This window comes from Melospiza georgiana, chromosome 1 (assembly GCF_028018845.1).
Source record: "Melospiza georgiana isolate bMelGeo1 chromosome 1, bMelGeo1.pri, whole genome shotgun sequence".
Taxonomy (NCBI): Eukaryota; Metazoa; Chordata; class Aves; order Passeriformes; family Passerellidae; genus Melospiza; species Melospiza georgiana.
Window position 1 is genome coordinate 137,303,940 of NC_080430.1, and position 24,011 is coordinate 137,327,950.

Here is a 24,011-nt window from a genome sequence, read left to right on the forward strand (position 1 = left end):
CAAGCAGTAGAACTGGGTGGAGGTCTTTTGGAAGAGTTCACTGCTGTCTGCAGCAGAAGTTGCTCATGTTGTTCCACATCTGTCCACACTAAACCAGAGGTGTCCACATAGAATTTGAGGTCACAGGCTCCAGTTCTGCCTTTTTCCTAGTGTATTACCAGTATATGAAGGTGTGCAAGTTGATATGTATCAATAAATCTCAACACATATAAACATTTGGAAGATCTTTACAGTACACTGTAGACAGGCATCAGTTTCCATTTCCTGTTCTTAAGCTGACACAACTTGATTCATGTTGACTTTTGGGTGACAAAAGTCACCCTTACAAACATCCTGCCTTAAGGTGTGCTTGCTAACGTGGCATCACACAAGTTCAGACCCAGCACAGAGCTTGGGCCAGACATATATATATGTTTATTTATATCTATATTTAATATATTGTATTTATTTGTGTGTGTGTAGCTGTTGTTGTTTTCCACTGCATGAAATACTGATCGCATTTATTTATTTTGGTCGAAGACAACTTATTTATTGAATAATAATACTCTGGTTATAAGGTAGTTCAGCACTGTAGGGCATTAGCCCCCTGTTCAGCCCCTGAACAAGTATGAAATACTAATTTCTACTGTTTTATTATTGTTTGTCATTTGAGGAACATCCCTGATTTTAAAATACTTATCCAAACTTATTAGGAGGTATGACTTGAACAGTATTAAAAACTTTTCTGTCTTCTTGAAATAATTTTTCTGCTCTTCAAAATTATGCTTACTTATGTATTTTGTTCTTAGGAGTTAGATCAAATTGTGGCATACGAACTGAAGACTGGAGGAGTTTTACTGCATCCAATATTCGGAGGAGGAAAAGAGAAAGACAAGTATGTTTATTTAAGCTGCAAGTCATTGCAGGGTATGTTTTTATGGGGCCATTAATATATGCCTTGGGTGTGTTGTGTAGCACAAGGCCAAAGGCTGAAGATGTCAAGCTGCCCAAGGCATGTATTACCAGTCCCATAAAGTACATCTTGAGTATATTCTAACTGTTGGGGTTTTTTTCCTTTCAATTTGAATCTCAAAGGAAATGAAGCATAATGAATGTTTTTAATGCTGTTACGAAACTGCTTTTTAGTAAGAGGATAAGAGAGAACATGGAGCCAGAATTTTGATGTGAGCTGCTTCTGGAGTGATTAGTGATTTTCAGGCTTTTTCATGGTATCATCAGCTTTCTATTTCTTTGCTCTTTTTTCTTTCTGCTCTCAGATACCACCTTGTAGTCTTAGACTGAGACTTCTTAGTATATTGGGGGTAGAAAATTATTAGATCAGTCATCTGTGAAGTTCTGTTAGTTACCAGTGGGAACTGGCTGGGTTTTTATTTTCCCAATAATTGTAGCTTCGGTGTGTCCAGCTTAGAATTTCTGATTCCCCTTCCCTCTCTTGTAATACTCCAGTACTACCCACTGAGAAGTGCTAAACACTGGAGGTGGAAAATACTGCTACATGTCAGATCATTAAGTTGATGTGAGTTTCAGTGACAAACTTGCTGGGTTTTTCTTTTCTTGCAAATGTTGATCTCCATTTAACACAGCCTCACAAGAGTTGCTTTTGGAAACACACAAGCAGCCTGTGCACAACTGCAAGGTTGAGCCTGTGCAGGTAGACTACTATGTCAACTTCTGTTCTTTACTGCACAGAAGCCCTTGTCTTTGGAAAATACAACCAAAATTGTCTATAACAGTGGTTCTTTCACACTTGATAGTGTGCAAATCCGTATTTTGTTAATTTAAAGTTAAAACTCTGGGTTTAGAACTGAATGAATTTTGAAAATCACTACATTCATTGTAATAAGATCAGATGACACTAGAGATAAGGGGCACATTTTTAGATAAGGAAATTCACTAAAATCAAAATCTCTTTCTAACTCTTAATTTTACTAGTTGCACTATATTTATTCTAGAATTGGACACAAATAATTGACAAAATCTTGTCGAAGTGCTCTTAAAGTTGTGTTTCCTTGCTGTGATATATTGTTGGAAACTGTTTCTAGTTATTTTACTACTTCATTGTGTTGCAGCTTGTTAATAATAACCACAGCATCACTTAAGTATGAATTACAACTTGCTGTTCTTTGTAGATTGCTGTGTAAATTATGGATGTGTTCCCGATTCTGAGAGATAATTTGTATTGAAGGAAAGTATTTTCATAATGGGGCCTAGAACATTTTTCTCCAGTACATTCTATGCATTTCATTTCTTTGTTCTACTTGTTATGATACAGCTGGCAAATGTATTTGCAGCACAGCAGTTCCAATTAATAATAATATGAAGGAAATTTGTGTTAAGTAATAATCTCATTTTTCAGCTAAATTAGAAGTAAAATATAATAAATCATCAGGGGAAATAAAAACCAAAAACCCAACTTCCTTCAGACACACAAATTAATTTGTGTGCAAAACAAAGGTCTCAGATTCTTCCTGTTTATGTCTGGTGTAGTAGCAACACTGCACTCCAGAGTACTTATTCTAAAAGTCAAAGTCCCAGAGCCTGGGAAAATGCAGGAAAGAAAACTGCAGATTAACTGCTGTGTGGATGAAAGCTTCAGAGGGAAGCTTTGTGTGTAACCTTTTCATTTCGTGTCCTCCTCTCTCAGACTGTGGTTCTCTTCAGCCTTTGATTGTGCTGGTACCACCCTACTGTAAAAATTAAAAACTTTGTTTCATATGGAAGAAGCTTACTAACAGGGTTTATATGGAATGGCTGGAGTCTTTTCAGGAGCATGAGCATTATAAAATTCTGTGGAAAAGGTTCTTCATTGTCTCCTTTGACAAAGGCTCTAGGTCCATATTGGTAATTTTAACACTGTTTTGGTGCCAGTTCAATAAAATAATGATTGAAGAAAAATATAATCTGAAGAAATGTATTAATATTGAGTGAACTACAAGATGTAACTGTCAAATGCAAACTTGTGTCAGTTTGTTTTGCAGTTAAATAATGTAACCAGTACCAAAATCAATCAACACTTAGTAAATTTAAAAAGAGATCTTGGAATTGTGGGTACTGGCTCAGTTGTAATTTGCAAGAAAGGAATTTTACAAAAGTCAATCAACTGTATAATTTGAAGCTGGATAAATAGTTTTTATTCTGAGACCAAATTATTATATAATGTCTGAGCCACAACCTCAGTTTCCTCCTTGAATTTCAATTCTTTCATGGTTACTAATCCTTCCCTACCTCAGAATAGAGAAGTATCCAGAATAACAGGAGAGTTGTGATAAGGAGAGCTTCAGCAATGCTTATCAACTACAAAGAAAGAGTTAACCTACATCTTTTTCACAAAATTACTGTACCTTAGAAGGGTAATACTTGCTTAAATTTAGAAACAGTTCTCTTTTTGTATCTTCTTAAGATGTTTAAGCAGATACTCATGAGCAAAGTCAAGAGATTCTCCCATTACATAGAAGAATGGAAAAGTTATTAAGGTATTGCAGCTACCTTAGTTCTTGCCATCTGAAATATTAAGGGCTGCAGTCAAGGAGCTAAATGCTGGTACTGTCTTTGTAGAACACTTGCTAGTGAACCTCAGCAAACCTGGTTTCTTAAGATGTGTGTTACTCATTCATGGAAAACTCAGATGTCCTGTGAAAAATACTAAAAGAAGAAACATAGCAAAGCAACATACAGTTGCAATAGGCTTGGTTCATCAAGAAAATTAAGTCAGACTATTAATAATTCCTTCTTCTCAAATAAGAGTCTCTTTAAAAGGAGGCAAAAAAGTCTTCTTCTTCTCAAGGATTAAATATTACCTGCCTAGTGTTCTTTGCCATGTTACCTGATTTAGAAGATACCAAGTTTGCCAAAATATTAGAAGATAAAGTTGCTAACTAAAATAAAAGGAAAGAAATTCCTTAGGCCCATTACATGAAAGTATTCTGTGAATTGTAAAACTCCTACTTTTCTTGAATTGCAATAATCGTTTATTTAAATACAAAATATTTACTATATACAGTCACTCTTAAATGGAAGTGGTGCAGGAAGATTGCTGATTCATGAGTAATTTCCAGACTCAGTCACAGGTTCCTTGCTCAGTGTTCTGCTGCTCCCATTGTCTCTACAGCCCTAGACAGCAGCTATCTTGTGCCATTAATCTCTGTACAGTACTTGCTGTATGCCAGGTACATACACCCCTGTCACCTCTCTGGATAAGTGTGTGGTCATTTTCAGTGTGCCATGATTTGTAACTGAGGCAGTACAAGAAATCCTAAGTAATTGGTGCAGCTCAAAGCTTGGTTGCTCAGGTACATTTTAAATTTCATTCAATAAAATGCAAAATAAAAGTTTTTTTGATTTTTTTTTCAGCCCTGCTTCACATTTACATTTTTCTATCAAACACCCCCATACACTGTCCTGGGAGTATTACACGATGTTCCAGTGTAAAGCACATCTTGTTATGAGACTGATTGAGAACAGAATTAGCATGGAGTTCATGTTACAGGTAGGTATTTAGATCATTATGTGGAATATAAAAAACTCCTTGTCTTCAATTGCATTTCTGTTCATTAAATAGAGTTCAGAGAAGTAGAGAACATGTCATCATAGGATTCCATCTGTGGTTTCAGTTTTAGCAGGACTGCACAAACATTTGGTCATTTGGGTTAGGATTCTTATGCATAACTTACAGTACTTTTTATATGGTGCATATTCTCTTTAATCTTAAGGTGTTTCATTGGTTTGGGTTATTTTGATTTGTTTTTAACACTGAGAGCCAGTTTTCCTGTCCCTCACTGGTGTTGCTGTGAGCTAACCTAATGAAGTTATAAATAATGAGAATCCAGCTCCAGCTCTCTCATTATATGAAGTTTTCAGTGCTAGATGAAACTTAGATCCTTGTATTAGAGAAGCATTTGAATAGAAGATTGTAATTTTATTCTGAAATACTGAACTTCTGCAGAACTGTAGTTTCTCTTCTTCACTAATTATCTTTTGTGACATACTTTAAAAAGAATAGGGTGCTACAAATAAACAGTTAAAAATTAGTGATATTTTCTCATCTGCTTCAGGTTTTTAGGGGGTTGGGAGTTTTTGCCTTGGTTTGAGGTTATTTTTAAGGAAAACATACATGTTATTGTGCTAGAGCTAGTTTAGGTGGTGGTCAGGTTGAAAATACTGCAGAGAATCTGATGAATGTTTAATTTCTGAAAAAGAAGATATAGTTAGTGATTTCTTTTACTGTAGATAATTGTTGAAAGTTGATGATCTTTTAATGGATTTTGTATATGTATGTGTAACTTGGAGGAAGATACATTTGGACTGAAAATTTCTGATACGGTCAAGCAAATAATTTCCTGTAAAGTCTTTATTTTGCAAACCTTTTTTTAAAGCCAGTTATCAGAAAGTGAGTTTATTGACCTTTAGTTGCAATTAAACAGAAATTAAACAGAAAAGCTTATTTTATATATAAGTGTTTAGGGAAAGTAATAACTTTTTATCATTTTAGGTTTTCAACAAGTTGTTGAGTCTGGCCAGTACTGCTTCATCTCAGAAGTTCCAGTCACACATGTGGAGTCAGATGTTGGTTTCCACATCTGGGTTTTTGAAATCTATCTCAAATGTCTCGGGCAAAGACATCCAACCTTTAATAAAGCAATGGGTGTATCCTTTTTATTCTTGGTCTGGATTGTTAATATGGAAAATGAATTTGGTTTTTTAATTGGCACAATCAAAAGAATGTGAAGAAGGGCACGAAATATTTTTGCATAAAACAGTTAAGTACATTATTCTGTGAATTAGATATATGTGTGAGCCACAAGTTCGCAATCTTTTCATAGTCCTTTGAACTGCACTGGCTTTTCTACATGTTCTTTACTAGAAGGGATTTCATTATTTTAAGTTTTCATTTGAAAGAAACACAGGAACTCTGCTGGAATTTAAGGCCAAATTATACTAAAAGGATTCCAGAGGACACTGCCCATAGAAATATGCTGAACTGGGACATGGAAAATACTATAGTCTGGTGCATTTTAATATGTGATTTCCAGTAAATCACCATGAAATTAGTAACCTAAAGCACAGACTATTAGTTTGCAATATACTTTAATAGCTTGGTAGCTTGTGTTAATAGTACAGTTTCAGGTAAAATAAACCTCTGTGTGTTGATTCTTCAAATTTAAGTAATATTAGTCAAGAAACAGGGTTTCTTATTTTGAATTGATATGAGGGGCAATTTGAAGTGACTCCGTTTAGCAGGTTTCATTGTTGGTTTTATTTAATGTGACTCCTGGCTAGAGTTGTATGTGACTGCAGCAAAAACTTACCTTACTGTTGTAACAGACAACAAAAGAAGGTATTTAATTTGAGCTGACTTAACAACATTCATGCATCTCAATATCTATATAATAATCTATAAAAAGCACTATATAATTAGTATTTATAGAGTAATTTGCGAGATTAGTATTTTATTTGCATCAGAAGTGTTCATAAAATATAAATACACATTATTCTGATTTACATACCTTGCTGTGCCAAGCACTTAAGAAAAATAGGAGTTCTGTGTTCCCACTGCTGTGACAGCTAAATGTCAGCATTACTATCTGAGCTGGGTGAATCTTAACTGCATCTGTTCTGTAAGGAAGAAAGAATTGTACCTCACACATTTGGGGATTATTTTCACCTTTTCCATACTTCGGCCCCAAGGTTGATCCTGGTAACTATAACTTGTATTTAATTCTGTGATTGCAACTTCCCTAGCATGTTTCCAACACTGCTATTCCTGTGACAGTGGATTTCCTACCCTGTAAGATCCTATGATCTTACAGAAGGTCTTCATGTTGTTTGGGAGATCTTACTGCTGTTAAGTAGTGCTGGCTGTATTATGCCATTAGCAAGGGTTGTGTTGATGCTGAGTGTAAACCTCATGCTGAAAAAACACTAAAAATGTCTTAAACTGTACCTGATGACAAAGTCCCAGAGCTTCATGAAGGCAGCATCCATGAACAGAACCAGTCTGAGATATTTAGTCAAATGGCCAAATTTTGAGAGGAAAGTTAATAACCTCTGTATGAGAAGAAGTGTCTTTGAATATTGAAGCTCTTCCCTTAAATGTTGGGACATGAAAGAACAGATTTTCCTCCCTTGCTTTTGTCTCATATTGTCAGAGACTTGTGAGCGTGTGCATTAGACCAAAATGCTTCAGTTTAGGGTTTTAGTTTACTATAAGTCAAGTGTAGTAATGGCTGTGATACAGAAATGAAGAATGAAAATATTCACAGGAAAAATTGTCTTGAAGAACTCATTGCCGGGGCAAAAATTCAGAGTGAGATTGTTACTTTTTATCATTCATATTGTATACTTTGATGTATACCTGAACACACACACACACACACACACACACACACACACACATGCATGAATGCTCACATGACCTAGTTTGGAAAACTATAATAAAATAATGGAGTTAAATGTAGTGTGGGTAGAGGACAGAAATTAATGTCTACATTTTCCCCTTAGTTTTATTTAACTAAAATACATAGTAAAACCATATTGAAATTACTGAAGTCTTACACAATTACTTTTTCTAAGAGCATGCCAAGGACATTGGATGTGGTGGAGTCCAGAATAGGTTTTCATAATTAATTTCCTCATACTAGGTAGTTTTCATTTCATTTCAGTTTTTCTCCATAAGAAACATGAAAGGGAAAAAAATTTAAGGAATGTAAAACCCCAGAATTTCGTGAATGAACATGAGTGATTTTATTTCCAAATTTTCTTGGAATGGGAAATTCTAGGAATAAAGAAGCATAAAGCAAGTTTTAAGAATTGAGAATTATGGATTTTTATAACTATTGCATTGTGCACTAGAATTCCTATACTGCTTATTAGGGATCAGAGTGGAGTGGTAAAATTTTATGGTAGCTTTGCATTTAATAGAAAACGGAATGTCTTGGAATTGGAAATAAAACAAGATTACACATCTCCTGGGACTCAGAAATACGTGGTAAGGTGCATTTTCCATATTTAACCTACAAGTACAAGTATGGTGTATACATTAACAAACATAAGTTTAATGTTAATAACAAAATCTTCTGAACTTGAAGGGTCCTCTTAAAGTGACAGTGCAAGAACTTGATGGCTCATTCAACCACACATTGCAGATTGAAGAAAACAGTCTTAAACATGATATACCTTGCCATTCCAAAAGCAGAAGGTAAGAGCTGAAATACTAACTGCAGATATTTTTACTATGGATTTATGAAAACATTTATGGCATTCGATGATAAATATATGCTTCTTCTTAATCTTACTGAATAAGATTTACCTGTGATGTAAGTGGAGAATTTCATACTCTTTAAGGACAGCAAGAAACCTTACACAGTTCTTAATTATAAGTCATTTTGTAGAAGTTTTATGAAGACCTCATTTATGTAGAATAAGTTGAATGAAGACTCTAATTAATAAAATTATTCAAAATGTCTTTGAATGAGAATCACAAATTAGAGGGAAGACACATGTAGGCCAGAGGAGTGCCTCAAGTGAAGAGAGTGCTGGGACTGTTGGGTAAACCTAAGGAACAAGGAAAGTGACAGACTTCTCTCATAGAGTCTTTCTATCTTCTAATGGGTTTTGATAGTTACTTTGAATTCTACTTCTCAAGCTTCTGTGTTTATCTGTAATTGTAAAAATAATGGGAGTAAAAATTATGGAAATGGATACATAGCTCAAATTTGTGAATATTATGCTTTTGTGTGGTGAAAGGCACGGAGTACTTTTGCATTCTTAAACTTGATTTTTAAACATATATTTGCCAGTCTGGTAAGTAATACTTTTTTTCCCCTCTTTTTTAATAGAAATAAGAAGAAAAAGATTCCATTGATGAATGGAGAAGAGGTGGACATGGACCTTTCTGCTATGGAGTAAGTTGGCTTGTTGGAGTTTCTCAGTGTGAGTCTGAGCCATCTTCCCCTTGTCTAAAGCATGCTATTTGGAGGGATTGGATAATAAAGTTGTACTTTATTATATGACTGACAACTTTCAAGACTATCTCACATTTCTCTGTCTTTACTGAAACTTTTCTGCTGTAGCTAGGAAATGCTGGCAAAGTGTAAAAAGTATGGGTTAACCAATATAATCAGATTTTATAAAAAATCTGGACATGGTATGGTGATAATAAATTTCTTCACTCTAACACATTTCCAGTGATAACCTTTCAGCTGACTTCATAGGTAAAATGTAAACAAGAATTTGTTTGAAACAAAGTGAGAGCAATTTTTATTGGATCTTGATGAAGACCATTTAACTGCCACTAATACAGACAGGTTCCTGAAATCTGTAATTACAAAAGAATTCCTCTGCATTAAAATAATGATGAAGTGCTTTGTACTGAAATCCACACTGACATTCATTTCAGTTGGAGCTGTTAAGCTCTTTGGAAGCAAATTGTTGCTCAATGTAAATACCTGCCTTACCCTCCTTGACTTGGAGCCAGCTGTACCCTCAGAGACAGTGGAGGTGTTGGCACCTGGTTTTCTGGCTGAGGGAAGTAAATATTCTGCTCTTGAAAGCCAGTGGTGTCTCTTTGAAGAAGGATAGATTGCTTGTCACCTTAAAAGTGTTGCAGATTCTCATAAATTTAACCTCATCTAATACATTATGAGAAAAAAATTTGTAATATGTATTTACATTGAGCAAGTCATTGCTATGATTTCCATATGACAGCTGACATATGAATAGTTTAATTGTATTGAAGGATAATTACCCTTAATGTGTGTGACTATTTTTGCTCATTTGTGTTCAGGTCCCTGCTGCATTACACTGAGCTGATACTTCAGTGATCTTAGAATGACCTTTGAACTGGGATAGGATTGTATGCAAGACACTTGCATTTGATCTGATAACCTGATCTGTGGTGTGGTCGTTCTGCTGTCCAGTTTGGGCTTCTCTGCTCCAAGCATGCGTGATAATACACATTCCATTTTCTAAATCTTGTGTATACACTCTTGTACTGTTGTTTCTTCTCTAGCTACTCACTTGGTGGCAATTCTGGATTTTCTACAAACATATACAGAAATACACATCATATTTATAATGATGCTCTTTTCATCAGTCCAAACTGTCTCCTAATGCCTTATTGTATTTTGATTTTGTGATTTTGTATGGAAAAATGAGTAAGAGAATGTATTGCATCATTTGTGCTTGTTGCTCCAAAAATTACTTCTGCAGTCACGGTGCTGTGTGAATAATAAAATGTAAAATGTGTGTTTGGATGGAATACAACTGAGTCATTTTATCTGTGGGATAACTTTAATCCTGATTTTTATCATTTTCATGGTTACCCTTGTCTGCTTTCAACATCATAGCATGTGAGTGGTTGTAAAGGAGTTTCACATCTATTGATTAAAAAAAGTATATTTACCACCAGATTTTCTTTCTTGGATTTTCTTTTTTTTTTTTTTTTTTTTTTTTTTTGTAGTCTTATCCTTTGGAAGGTGATAAAGTGCTTATCAGTTAGGAAAATTGTAGCATCCAAGCACATAGAATTAAATATACTGGGATCATACAGTAGTTTACCATAAACAAAGATCTGTAGGTTAAAAATACTAAACCACTGTATTCACTTTGATATATTGGAGGTGTGGACAGATTGCCCTGGGAGGCTGTCGAATTGCCATCCTAGAAGCAAGAGATTGGAGCAGAAGACTTTCAAAAGTTCTCTCTAACCTGTATTTTGTTATGGTTCTTTGAATTTAAATACTTTCCAAATAACTCATAACAAGTTAGAATATCTTTAGAATTTCTATAGTCTTGAAATTTTGTAAGCTATTAATGTTTTTTATGTCTGTCTTAGTGCTGACTCCCCCTTGCTCTGGATAAGAATAGATCCTGATATGTCAGTACTGAGGAAGGTGGAGTTTGAGCAGTCTGATTTCATGTGGCAGTATCAGCTGAGATATGAGAGAGATGTGGTGGCGCAAGAAGAAGCCATTCTGGCCCTGGAGAAGTTCCCTACTCCGGCATCCCGGCTTGCCCTGACTGACATCCTGGAACAGGAACAGTGCTTCTACCGGGTGAGAATGCTGGCCTGCTTCTGCCTTGCAAAGGTGAGCTTGTGTGCAGTGAGGGAGGAAATCCACTAGACTTTGTAAATGGCTCAAAATGGGTCAAAACTCATCACAGTTCCTAAACTGGCTTGAGATTTAGCTTCTTAAATGTATTCGCCAAGTATTTTTAACATGACTGATTTGAAAGGAAAATTGTATTATTTTAGTCTGTAAATGGAGACTGTAGAAGGCTTTCATAATTGTCAAAATTGAGATGTCAGACATGAAAACCACAAGGGATTTTTCCAGATTTCATTAAGTAGCTGAAATAAAAGACTTTTGTTTCATTTTTTTCAGAACCAAAGTATATTTTTTATTATTTTAGTGGGAAGTTCCTTGGCCAGTCTGTTGAGAACTCTGAAGTGCTGAAATTCATCTTTTCTTAATTGAACTTCAGGTTGCTGCTCTGTATCGTTTCAGATTGAATAGAGTCACAAAAGAAACATCAAGTTGTGATACAATTAAATATTAAAAAGCCAAATAATTGTCTTTTAAAGGGAAGATCTTTTTTTTCCTTACACATAAATTTAGCAGTAAGAATGAAAGTTAGTAAACTCCTAATTTTACAACAAGTGGGTGGAAACACAGAAAAACAAGAATTTCTAAAATGGCATATTGGTGACTTTTATGCACATGAAGACATATTGATAGACAATTTGTTCAGATTATTGACATACAGCTTACTTTCTGCTGTGTACCTGTTGGGAATAATTTCATTCCTGTACAGAAATAAAACCTTCAGCCATATTTTGAGAATGAAAATCCCAGTGTTTTTGACAAACTATTTTAATATGAGACACTGATATGGAACTGCCAGTTTATGTTCTAGTATTGGTGCTGCCAGTATCTGACTTAAAATATGCACTTTTTAAAACAAATTCACTTCTAATATTTGTTTGTATATATTCCAGAGGTAAATACTAAAAGTGCAGTTGTTGCAACTTTAAATGCTATAGTTTTTTCTATCTTTACTGTAACTTATTTGGCAGTTGGGCTGCAGATAATCACTGCTAGTTTTGTTCAGTTGTAATTGTATGGAGAATCTTGGGTCTGTGGATAAGGTGGTTGACTTGCAGAAAAGAAGATAATAAGGCAAGCAAAAAGTATGGCTGTGACATGAAATCAAGGTGAAGGAGAATGGCAGAACAAAGTTGTAGATATGTTTATGGAAGTACCTGGGAGGAAAGTGTAGTACATTCTATTACTGATTCCAACACCAGGACATTAATAAGAGTAACTTCCTGTTATCGTCGAGTTTCATTTTCTCAGGTTGTAAATATTCAGGATTTGTATTCTTTATTGAAAAAAGCCAAGTCCCTCATGATTATTCAGGAGGAGGGTTCTTCTTTTGTTGATTTACAGTTTCTAGCTGGGTTGCAGTTACTGTTGTCAAATATTCTCAGTGTACTCATGTTGATACAGAGAAATGATATGTGACAATGCAATTGTCAAACTGAATTTGCTATACTTTTTTGGTATACCTCATTGTAAAAAAGGACTTCAATCTCTCAGCAGTGAGGTATCCAGGAGACGTATTAAATCCTCGTTGATAAATTAAGGATATGTGTGAACATGTGTGCACACACACTGTGAGTCTCATTCACGAGTCCTTCAGGACAAATAACAAATACATAGAAAGGAGAAGATCATGTCACAGTCTTAATTCCTGAGGTTCCACAGGCTGATTTCCCAGTTCAGGTCCACTGCAGTGTAGGTGATGTGTTATAAACTTTGCAATAGGAACACTACCATCACAAACTTCTCCCTCCCAAACGTTGAGGAGATTCATAGATGTGCATGTGAGTTAAATCTTTGTCTACATTTTTACGCTGTGCTGAATTGAATGGTGCAGAAATGGAGTGTGCCTCCTGCCTTTTTAAGTAGAAATGCAACACTGGTCATTTGCGCTACTGTATGGGGAACTTGCAGTTACATTTAGTTCAGAATGTGTAATGTCTCAGTAGACTAAGTAGAAAAATCAGATTCTGTTAGTAAAGAGGAAATCAAATGAGTGACAACGCATGATAAGACAAAAAAATACTGAAAAGATGATGATTTAACTACTGTTGATTTTAATTGAAAATAGTTGTTTATCTGCAGACTTTGTGAAATTAAATGCTTACAATAAGAAGTTAATATTTTAAAATATACACCCTGATATTAATGGAATGGTGAATATCACGTAAACATAGGACACTTTGATCTTTTGGGGATTGAGTTTTATTGGACATTGCTACATAAATTTTGTGTATGTAGTTTTAAGTTCTTTATCATGGTTTCTAAGCCGTCTTTGGGATTAATCTTCCTCTGCAGGAAGAGTTACTGTAGCTTTTATAAAAGGCTACATCTTCAGAAAAACCTTCATCTTTAGTTCAAACACTTCAGCTATTGCAAGGGGAAGATCAATTGCAGTATTTTCCCTCTCTGACTTTCCCTTGAAGCCTGACTTAGTGGAAAAATGGTTTTTAATTATAAAGCACCACACTTCCCCAAAAGCAATGATGAAGTGGATTGCTGTGCATTTTTAGATAGCCTCTTGATTTTTCTTCACTTACTGCATATGTAATAGCCTTTGAAACAAGCTACCTAATCTAAAAAGAAATCATCAAATTCAAGTTTTTCTTTGTAAGAACAGATTTTTCCTTAGTTTGTGGTGGGTCTGTAATGGGAATTCCTGCATCTTCGTAGGGTGCATTGGTCCCATTTGTGCGCACACACACATCAGGCAGATCAACCATCAGCAGGCACAGGTGTTCTGCAGGCTTTCAGTGCTTCTTACAGCAAATGTGTGAAACCCAGGGTGCTGGGAAGGTACAAAAAGCAGTTCTGTCTTTGTGGAACCTTAATTGTCTTAAACCAAAGCAGACTATAGCAGTAAATTGTTCTCAGTGCACAGTCTTCAATAAATGACAAGTAAAGTTAGAGGGGACTGCCTTGCCTTTAACTTTAGGGGTGGTCTTTTATTCTTGGGGTGGCTAAGGCCTGTTTAAAGTCTAGGCTGAGGTTACTGGCAGGGTAAATTTGGGAAGTTGGTATTGCAAAATCCCCTTTCATGACTGGCTTCCGTAGAGTCAGAGAACTTGGCTTAGTAAACACAGAATATTAATCTAAAATATATAAAAGAGAAAATAATTAAGAACAGAAGTTTATCATGGAAGGATAGTTAGCTGCAGATGTCTTCCAAATGGAACAATTTCCATAAAACTTACCTTTAATGTAGATAAGATATATTGGGAATGACAGTGAAAACTTAGCTAATATAAGATAATACACTCATGAAAGTAAGTATCTATTTAAAGGAGAGAATGTTCTTGGCAATTACCCTTTTTGATCATGGGAAATGTGTGTTTTTCTACAGCCAAACTAAACTTGCAGTGGTCATGTTAATATGATTTCCCTTCCCCCTACTTATTCAGATTGCAAATTCCATGGTAAGTACGTGGACAGGACCACCAGCCATGAAGTCACTCTTCACCCGAATGTTTTGTTGTAAGACTTGTCCAAACATTGTGAAGACCAACAACTTCATGAACTTTCAGAGCTACTTTCTTCAAAAGGTAAAATTAATTTTTCTCAATGAATGTTTTAAAAGAATTGTCAAAAATATAAAAATGTTCCTCCAGTTGACAGTTACAGGAATGTGGATAGCATAAACCTGATTTCCTCTTTAATGAAAGTCAAAGTAACTGATTCTTTCTCATGTGGCTTCAGTTTATTCAATCTTATTAAAATCAATTAACAAATTATTAGCTATTTTTATCTGATTAGCTGAAGTTAAATTAGCAGTTTCTTCAGAAGAATGGAGAATTATAAATTATTATATAATTACTTGCAATTATTTGTGAGTTCATTCTTAAATAGGACTGTAAGGACTGTACTTTTATCTTTTAGGTGAATTCAGCAACTGCTTTTATTCTTTAATAGCAGTTATATCATACTGCAAGTAAAATCTTATAACTCTTAAATTGGTGGACATCTATAGTTCAACACATTGCGTAATCCTTCTTGCCCTCTTCTTTCTACTGTCAGCATCACATATTGCCACTGTTTATTTTGGTGTTAGCACAGGTTTTTTTGCTGTAACCTATGGTTGTTCATTGAATAACAGGGTTAATGACAATGTTTTTCTCTCAAGATTCACTGGACTGGGTGATTGAGTTCTTATTTCATAGATTTCATATCAATGATTTTATAGAGGGCTCCAATTTTGGTTTTTTCACTCTGTCCAAAACTGTTTCATTCTTCATGTCATTCTTGGACCTTCTTTTTGCATTTTTCTGCTTTTTTGTCATTGTTCAGTCTTTACCACGAAATCTTATCTTTTTCTCCCTTTTTAATCCTGTGTGCCAAGTTTGTAAATCTAGAGTAAGATTCTTAAATCTGTGTTGAGTAGAGCCTAGAGATCTGCTTAGCTCACTCTGAAATAACTGCCTATTCAGAATAGCAGCTGTCTGGCTAATAGTTCTTCAGGCTTCGCTGACCCTGTTGGGTCTGTATATCTCAGTGAAAGTGGAAGCTTAGACAGCATGTTCACATGAAAACTCTAAAATTCAGTGTCTATCTCAAATTCCATCACAATTTTCTGTGTCTTCTTGTTTTTCATTTGATACCTTTTTGATAATGTCTTGACTTGAGAGTCTGTTTTTTGGATGTACATTTTTTTTAATGTCTGTATTGTGACTAATTACTGAGCAATAACTACGTACTTTTTTTGATCTGAAAATTATAAAGTACATGGTCTTACTGTCAAAAATTATGTAAATACAGCTTTTCATACACCTGCTATTGTAAATTTGTTAATTGCTGATTTTCAGGATGTACCTCTTTTCAGGGTGTAACTATCATTTCAATAATGTAAAGAGTGATATTAATTAATTTTATTACACAGACTATGCCTGTTGCCATGGCCCTTCTGAGAGATGTTCACAACCTTTGTCCTAAGGAGGTTTTAATGTTTATTTTGGATTTGATCAAGTATAACGATAACAGGAAGAATAAGGTAAAGACAGTGTTTATTTTAATCTCTCACTGATTTTCTTTTGGTGAAAAAAGTTTTAGTTAGTACACTGCATGATCTTTGATGCCACTACTGCAAATACCTAGCTCAGAGTTGATGAAAAGGTGATGTGGTAAATGTTAGAGAATGTTCTGTAGCTGACATTTCTATGGCAGCACTTCTTGGATGTTTCAAAGCTCTGTGTGCTTGTTGTTAATGCTTGCCTTCCTTTGCACACATACTTTTCTTGCTTTACTCTTTTTCATTCAAAGACCCAAGTGTTTGGAGAAAATGTAGCATGAGAAGTTCAGCACTAGTTTTTTGATGTTTATTTACCTTGAGAGGAGTATTTGAAAGAGCAAGGAAAGCAAATAATCTTTTTTAACACTATGCAGGACTCTAGAATTCTGTGTTCTGAGTATCATTTCTAGCTCACAAAACTAGATTGTCTTCATCTGCTTAAATAACAGGTGAACCACAGGTTTATGTTGTTCCATCACTAAACTGAACCATCTGAGTTGGAAATGTTGTCACCCCAAGTTCCTTCCCAAACAGATCGCTTCTGAAGGATGATTAGAGGACCTTTAAGATCCTGAGATGATACAGAATTCCATCTCTGTAGCTAGGAGCCTAGCATAATCTTCCCAATAAGTATTCAAAGTGAAGTGGAACCAGTCTAATGTGTCTTAAACTTCATTTTTTTGTGTGTGTAGAACACATACTGTAACAAGACACGTGCTGCTTGTTACTGAAATAAGGATGATGGATGGAGAGAGGTAGAGAGTTGGACATATGAATGCAGGCATCAATAGTCACATAAAAGGGTGACATGTGCTGACATCTCAGCCTCACCTTTCCATGTGTTCCTTCTACACATGTTTAACATCTTCTGCTGGATCTGACAGATGTTGGGTTTCTTTAGGTTAAAGTAACTAATACTCAAAGCTAGTACTTCTTTCTGATTTTTTAAAATTTTATATGTTTTGCTGCTTATTAAAACAACCAACAGATGCAAAAGACAGCATAATGGAAAGGGTGAAACTATGAGCCCAGGTAAGAAGGGTGAAGGAAGAAGAAAGATTTTTTTTTTTCACTAAGCACCAGTGAGCTTACTCGTTTGCTTCAGAAGCTCATGAAGTTGCTGGCTGGATTAATAGTATGATTTTCAGGACCTTTTTTTCCTGTTTTCCTTTCTTATGCAGTTTCTCCCATGGTCTTGATTTTAAGATCTGTTCTGTAACAGGGCTTAAGCATTTCTTAGCTTTGAAAAGATATATATTTTTATATTTTCTTATCGGTTTTATGTAGTTTTCAGACAACTACTACCGTGCTGAGTTGATTGATGCCCTAGCCAACTCTGTGACTCCTGCAGTCAGTGTGAACAATGAAGTTCGAACATTGGATAACTTAAATCCTGATGTGCGACTTATTCTTGAGGAAATTACCCGTTTTCTGAATATGGAGAAGCTTCTTCCCAGTTACAGACATACTATCACAGTCAGGTATGGTTTAATGACATTGCTTTTCTTGGGTTTTATGTACCTTTCTGTAGTTAGCTTTTGAGATTTTAGCTTGTATGTCTTAATCTTAAATGTCAAATTCCTTTCAAGTTTCAAAAGCTGATAATGCTTGATAATAAGTTTGTCTTAATTGCTTTACTTTTCAGCATTAATTTTTGTCAGTGTAGTGTTTGTAGATCTTTTGTAGCAGTCATAATTTGATCATCCCATGCCTCTTTAAGAAGAGTATTTGTGAAAGTTTTGCCTTGTAACAATAACTGTAGGGCATGCAACATCATCTGAGCTGTGTTTTCTCTAAGTTATCATGGCTGTACTGAAACCAATCAATGGATTTGACAGAATGGAAAATTTTGTTTGTGTTTCTGCCTAATTCAGAGATAATAAGAGCTGTGTGTTAATGCTGTGAAAGAAATTGTAACATGTTCATCATGTTAATGTGGATAACATAATTCAGAAGATTTGCAGTTCTTGATTTGGAAGAAAGTAATTTCATTTTTCTTGGCTGATATTCCATAAAGCTGATGTGTATTTTATTCTGCTACCATTTCCAGCTGTTTAAAAGCCATTCGGGTGCTTCAGAAGAATGGCCATGTCCCAAGTGACCCTGCTCTCTTCAAGTCGTACGCAGAGTACGGGCACTTCGTCGACGTCCGGATAGCGGCGCTGGAGGCTGTTGTTGATTATACAAAAGGTACTTTCTTCCAAGTTCTTTGACATTTCGTAACAATTCTCATACAAATGTAATGCTTACCTCATTAATATTGGGTTGAAATAGTGTCCACCATTAATACACCATAGGTATATTAATAAGAAACTGAGGTTTCTATTACTGTTTTGTCCCAGCAGGTACGACTGTTGTGAAGATGTGCTGAGTATTGTTTCTCAGTGCTTTGCAAATTGAATCAGATACCAATGTTTTGAAATAATGATGGCAGTAAGGGGATTTGGTAATTTGTCTTTAACTCTGCAGTGACTTTGATTTAGTTGATTTCAGCCATAATTGCTAGTCAAAGTCACTGATTTTGCTTTACCTTTTCCCTGATATCTTAATTGTGCTTTTTGCATGCATTTTGTGGTTATAAATTTTAGAAACTTAGATTATTGTAGAGATATTTTTGCTGATTCTGTTTTGCCATTCCTTATGCATAGCTTACGTTTGTGAGATGCATTCTTTTAATATTACCTTAATCCTAGTTGACTATTGCAGGTCCAAGAAAAAAAAATCCCAGGACAGTTTCTTAAATGATCTGTAGTTTATACACACTCCTGACAGATTTCTAATGGTAGTTAGAAATTACAGCTTCAGTGATTTGCATTACATAAAGTTAATTTAGCATTATATTGTCCTGTTCATTTATTTGGGTTAGTCTTTCTTTGTTCAGGAGATTTGTAGTACTTTTGTGTTTGGAGGTTTATACCTTTCAAAGTAGCCAAGTCCTTCAGTTCTTCCTCTGTAGCAGACTGGTGGATCTAGATTTCTAATTATTCTGCTTCAGATTCCATGGGTTTGTTTTGTTTTCAGGGTAAAGGAGAGTTTCCTTTGCTTGTTACACAAATAATTGTTTTCTCCTTTTTTTTTAAAGGGCTGTATTACTTTGACATTACTCCTGTCTCTCTATCCAGAGACTTCTCAAAGTAGATAAGCAGTGGGAGGTTTTAAGGCAATTGGAATCTTTGAGTGAATGCATTCGGTGAAACTCAGGCATCCAGTCACAGACTGAAAGCAGGCTGTCATTCCAAACAGCTGATAACTGAGAGGGAGGCTGTGCACCCAGCAGGCTCCCTCCTGTAATCCACCAGACACTCTGTATCCTTAATCCACTGGTGATCCTGTGAGTGATACACTGCTAGAATTCAGTGCTGTGCTAGTGCTGTGCATGTCTCTCTCTGGTGGGCTAATTGTTACTCATCAGCTCTTTTCCTTTAGAAGAATCTCCTCACTAATTCATCCCCCCTTGTGGAAAGACAAACTGATAGAAATAATGTTTTCTCATTAAATTCTTGACCTTCTATGGATGATATCTATAGTTAATAACTGGCTCGAATAAGGAAGTGTTTGTACTACAAAGTAATAAATTACATATTTAAAACAGCTGATCAAACAGGGTGTTATATAAGCAAGACAATAGGGTAAGTTGCTTGAAACCTACAGGAAGCTAAAACTTGAATGGTGAAAAGTAGTAGATTACTTGAAATCAGTGGTTGAGCTGAACAGTTTTTGACTGAGCTCACTGAGATCTGATAACGACAGACTACACTACTGCTGTACCTAACTGCCTTGCACCTTGCTAACAGCTTTTTTTTCTGATGCAGAGGTAGCAGATGCAAAAATCTACCTTCTATAAAGTTACTGCAATTCACACAGCCTGCTATCTAGCTGGTCATCAGTCATTTTTCAAATACAAGCTTCCAGTACTGAGCACATGAGCTCCTGCTCCTGCTGTAAGACTGGTGGGTTTTTGGTGGAGGGATGATCCAGAAACTCAGTGTGCTAACTGACTTCTTCCTTTAGCCATAGAGAAGTTAGCAGTGCTTGTCTTGCAGAGCCCTAAACCTGGCTTTGGTAGGAGAAATGATTGGCCCTCTATTGCCAAGAGATCTGATTCTTGCTGTTCCCAGTTACCTGGTTTCCAGTTCACACTGGATGCAGACCAGCAGCTGTCAATGCCTGTTGCTTGTGCCAAAGCTGGCTTTTAACAGTTCTTGTAAAGGAAGCTGACAGATTTTGTAATTTCCATAAAAAGGAAAGTCTGTGTTTTCTGGGTGGAACTTTCAGAGTAGGAATAACACTACCTTTTTTTGAGTTACTTGAAAAGAAGTAATTTCTTCATGGAACTGAATAACTTGTTTTCTTTGCCATTAATAGCAAGGGGTTTTTTGAGAAATACTTGAGGCAGCATACAAGGGCTTGGACAGTTTATCTAAAGTGGCTTGAAGTGGACAGAGGTTATTAACTTTTTAAAGTTAACTTGTGAGAGGCTATATTACCATTAATAGTTAGTTGTATAGAACAAGGCAGTTGCATACTTAGAAGAGATAACAAACTATTCTAAATAAATAACCATTATCAAATTTGATGGATGTTAATGTTCAGTGTCAAAGATATCTGCTGCAATTGAGAACTGAGACAACACTGCTTGTAATTTGAAAAAAAAAAATCACAAGGGGATTTTTGTTTCAGAAAAGAATCACATGTGTTTATATCTACCAGAAGTAGGAAAATCTACACATATTGCTTTTCCCACAGCCTTCTCCTACACAAACTGGCAAGCTACAGACAGGATGGGTGGTCAGTGCAGTGGGTAAGAATTCAGATCATGGTCCACACTCAGAGGGTGGTGATCAGTGGCTTTTACTCAGGCTAGCAGTCTGTCACAAATGGGTCCCCCAGGGAGCATCTTCAGAAATTATGTGGAGAACAGCATTGAAAGCAGGCTCACCAGGTTTATTGATGAGAATGCTGGTGGCAAGGTGGACGTGTCAGAAGGGAGAGACATCTCACAGAGAGACCTAGACAGGCTGGAGAGCAGGACAGCAAGAGCTGGATGAAGTTAAACAAGTGCAAGGTCCTGCACCTGGGACAGCATAACCAAAGAGCCCAGAACAGGCCAGGACCTGTGCTTGGGATGCAGCATCACTGAAAGGGACCTGGGGGTCTTGGTGGATGAGAAGCTGCCCACGAGTCAGCAGTGTGTGGCTGCAGCAGATAGATCCTGGGCTGCCTCTGCAGGGGCAATAGTAACGAGACCGAGATGTCATCATCCCACTCTGCTTTGTACTCAGTCTGCACTTCAAGCAGTGTGTATAGCTGCAGCCCTCACAATTCAGGAAAGTTGTGGGCAGACTGCAGAGGGTCCAAAAAGGAGCCATGGAGATTATCAGAGGGGTGCAGGACCTGCTCTGTGTGGGAGGAGTGACAGAGTTATCTCTTTTCTCCCTGGGTAAGAGAAGGCTTAGGGGGGCTTCATCACAATATTCCAGTACTTAGAATGCAGCTGCAAAGTGGATGGAGTGTCTGTCTCCTCCACATGGAAAGAAAGATTAACAAGTACAAGTTGCACCAAGAGATGTTTCATCTTGATACAAGAAGAGATTTTTTTGCAGTGAGAGCGATCAGTCAGTGGCACAGCTTCACCATGGATGTAGTGGAGTCACTGTTGCTGGAGATTTTCAAGATGCAGTTGGACAGAGTGCTAGATAATCACATCTAGGCTCCCTTCCCCATGGAAGGCCAGAGCAGATGATCTTGTGAGGTCTCCAAACCAGGCCTAGTATATGGTTCTTCTGGCTAATAAGATTTGTTCTGCCCGAGGTCAGGTTTAATTTGTCATTGCTGTCCACATTGTTTCATAGTTCCTATATAAATTTGAAGAGCAGGTCAAATGCATTAGTAGCAAAGCTTTGGAAGCCTAGAAGGCTTAGTTTACACTATAAGGCAACTAGCAGGGAAGACTTACTTAATTTCTATCAGAAATAAGTTTAAAACACTTTTTTTTAATCACAAAAGTGTGATTACCTGGTTTTGTTATCCAGCACAATCAGCCTAAAGGATTAATCTCCCAGACTTTTCATTTTCTAATTAAAAAGCATTTTAAAATCCATTTTGTTAGTCAAAATAATTACATTTTCCTAATGAGTGTGACTTCATGTTTGCAGTGTTGCAATTTGTTGCTGTGTGGTAATAAAGTACTATTTTTGTTTCATGCAAAACAACTTTTGTTTGCAGTGTTCTAGCTGCCTTCTCTCCCAAGCCAGAAAGAGCAGCTGTGCATTGAGCTGAGCACAGGAAGTCACTAGTCCCTTAAAAGTATGTTCTCTGCATAGTTTTTCAAAGGTTTCTAGTTTTTAAGGCAAATCTGAGATTGTAGTTCTGATGTGTATGGATACAGATTTGCTCTGGCATCATCCAGAACTGTGTGGCCATGCTCTGAGCAGTGCACTGTGGGAGCTACACACAGGGTACATTCTGCCTCTAAACAGGGCTTAGTGGAGCCTCACCAGTGTAACCAGCTTTGTTTTGGCTGGGAAGAGCAGGGCTGGCTTGCAAGTGGCCTGCAAAAGACTCTCCAGCCAACCTCTAAGCAATATTTTAATGTAGTTGATTCTCCTAGCCCAGAAAGGGGTCTTATGTTCTAGTTGTCCAAAGCATTTTTAAAACTTATAATAGAATGAAGTGCTGGTTCTTATATTACAAACAAATGCCTCTTCTGTTAAAAGCAACTTACTGTAGTGAAATAACAAAAAAATAATAGGTATTAGAATTAATTGGACTAAACAAGATATATTTTTTAATTGTTGGCTGAAAACAATCCAAAATAAGGAAGAAAATTTGAACTTAGGTATTTAGAGCTAAAAAGACAATTAGCTAGGGGAAGAAAGAAATGTATTGCTAGGACCACAAGATGGAAAGCAATAGAAATGGTTTTGGACCTCTCTATTCAGTAATGATTAATACACTGTCTTCATTGTTTTGAGGAAATGAGAAGAGAATGCTGCTGTAAAAATCTTTACAGTTATGCACCTGACAAAAAGATCACAATAAAAATTCTTTCTTGTTTTGTGTAATGAGTGATGATGATTTCCTGTGTAGTTTCCTATTCTGCAATATTACTCTGATAATCAAAGAAATTTTGTAATATAAGTTACATTTCAAACTAACAAGCTGACTTTGTTTCCAATTTTCTACAAGCATGTGCTGATAGGTTACAAAATCCATTTTAGCTGCAAAGTATAATGATTTGTAAAACTAATGAAGGCTAATGAGGGGAGCATGATTGCAGTTTTATATAATCCCTGTAGTAGTCCTCCTTCTGTCCTATGTAAAGATAGTAATCTTTCACAGATTCCTGTGTATTAGAATTGCATATTCTCTGCAGAAGATGTTATGCTTCTGATTCTTGAAAGGATATTAGAATGTGTTCATTTTAGGAAGCACACAATATCTAGATCAGCCTTTACTCTGATTTTCCCAATCAATGCTCATGCAAATAGTCAAATTGATTGGTATTGAACCACTGAAGCATGTAAGAGTTTTGTAAATGTTTATATTTCCATGTAAAGTAAGACAGTTTTTACTTTGAATTTACTCTGTAATTAGTGGAATTCCTCTTCAGTTGCAATGATTCATGCTCTTTATGTGCTAATTCACAAACTCATGATTGTCTTCATCAAAATCCTTCCAGTTTATATATATTACTAGGCATTTTGTTTTATTTTGCTTTGCAGTTGATCGGAGCTATGAAGAATTACAGTGGCTGCTCTCAATGGTTCAAAATGATCCTGTACCCTACATAAGGTGAGTTAATAAAGAGACAGTTTTTTTTACTAATGCTGAGGCTATTAAATAAATTCTTCACCTGGAATCACTAGAATAGATCAGATCCTTAAGTGCTTCTTCTCAAAACTGTTTTT

At 36.0% G+C, this 24,011-nt stretch overlaps 1 protein-coding gene across 1 annotated transcript in view; it reads left to right on the forward strand.

The window, feature by feature from the left end:
• TAF2 (TATA-box binding protein associated factor 2) overlaps positions 1-24,011 on the forward strand; it is a 60,645-nt gene that overhangs the window by 17,768 nt on the left and 18,866 nt on the right. Inside the window, exons 10-21 of the mRNA XM_058020292.1 lie at positions 789-874; positions 4,351-4,486; positions 5,489-5,643; positions 7,870-7,984; positions 8,085-8,194; positions 8,835-8,900; positions 10,832-11,084; positions 14,501-14,641; positions 15,973-16,083; positions 17,389-17,582; positions 18,152-18,291; positions 23,826-23,895. Coding sequence (XP_057876275.1) covers positions 789-874; positions 4,351-4,486; positions 5,489-5,643; positions 7,870-7,984; positions 8,085-8,194; positions 8,835-8,900; positions 10,832-11,084; positions 14,501-14,641; positions 15,973-16,083; positions 17,389-17,582; positions 18,152-18,291; positions 23,826-23,895 — 1,577 coding nt within the window. The remainder of the gene's footprint in view (positions 1-788; positions 875-4,350; positions 4,487-5,488; positions 5,644-7,869; positions 7,985-8,084; positions 8,195-8,834; positions 8,901-10,831; positions 11,085-14,500; positions 14,642-15,972; positions 16,084-17,388; positions 17,583-18,151; positions 18,292-23,825; positions 23,896-24,011) is intronic.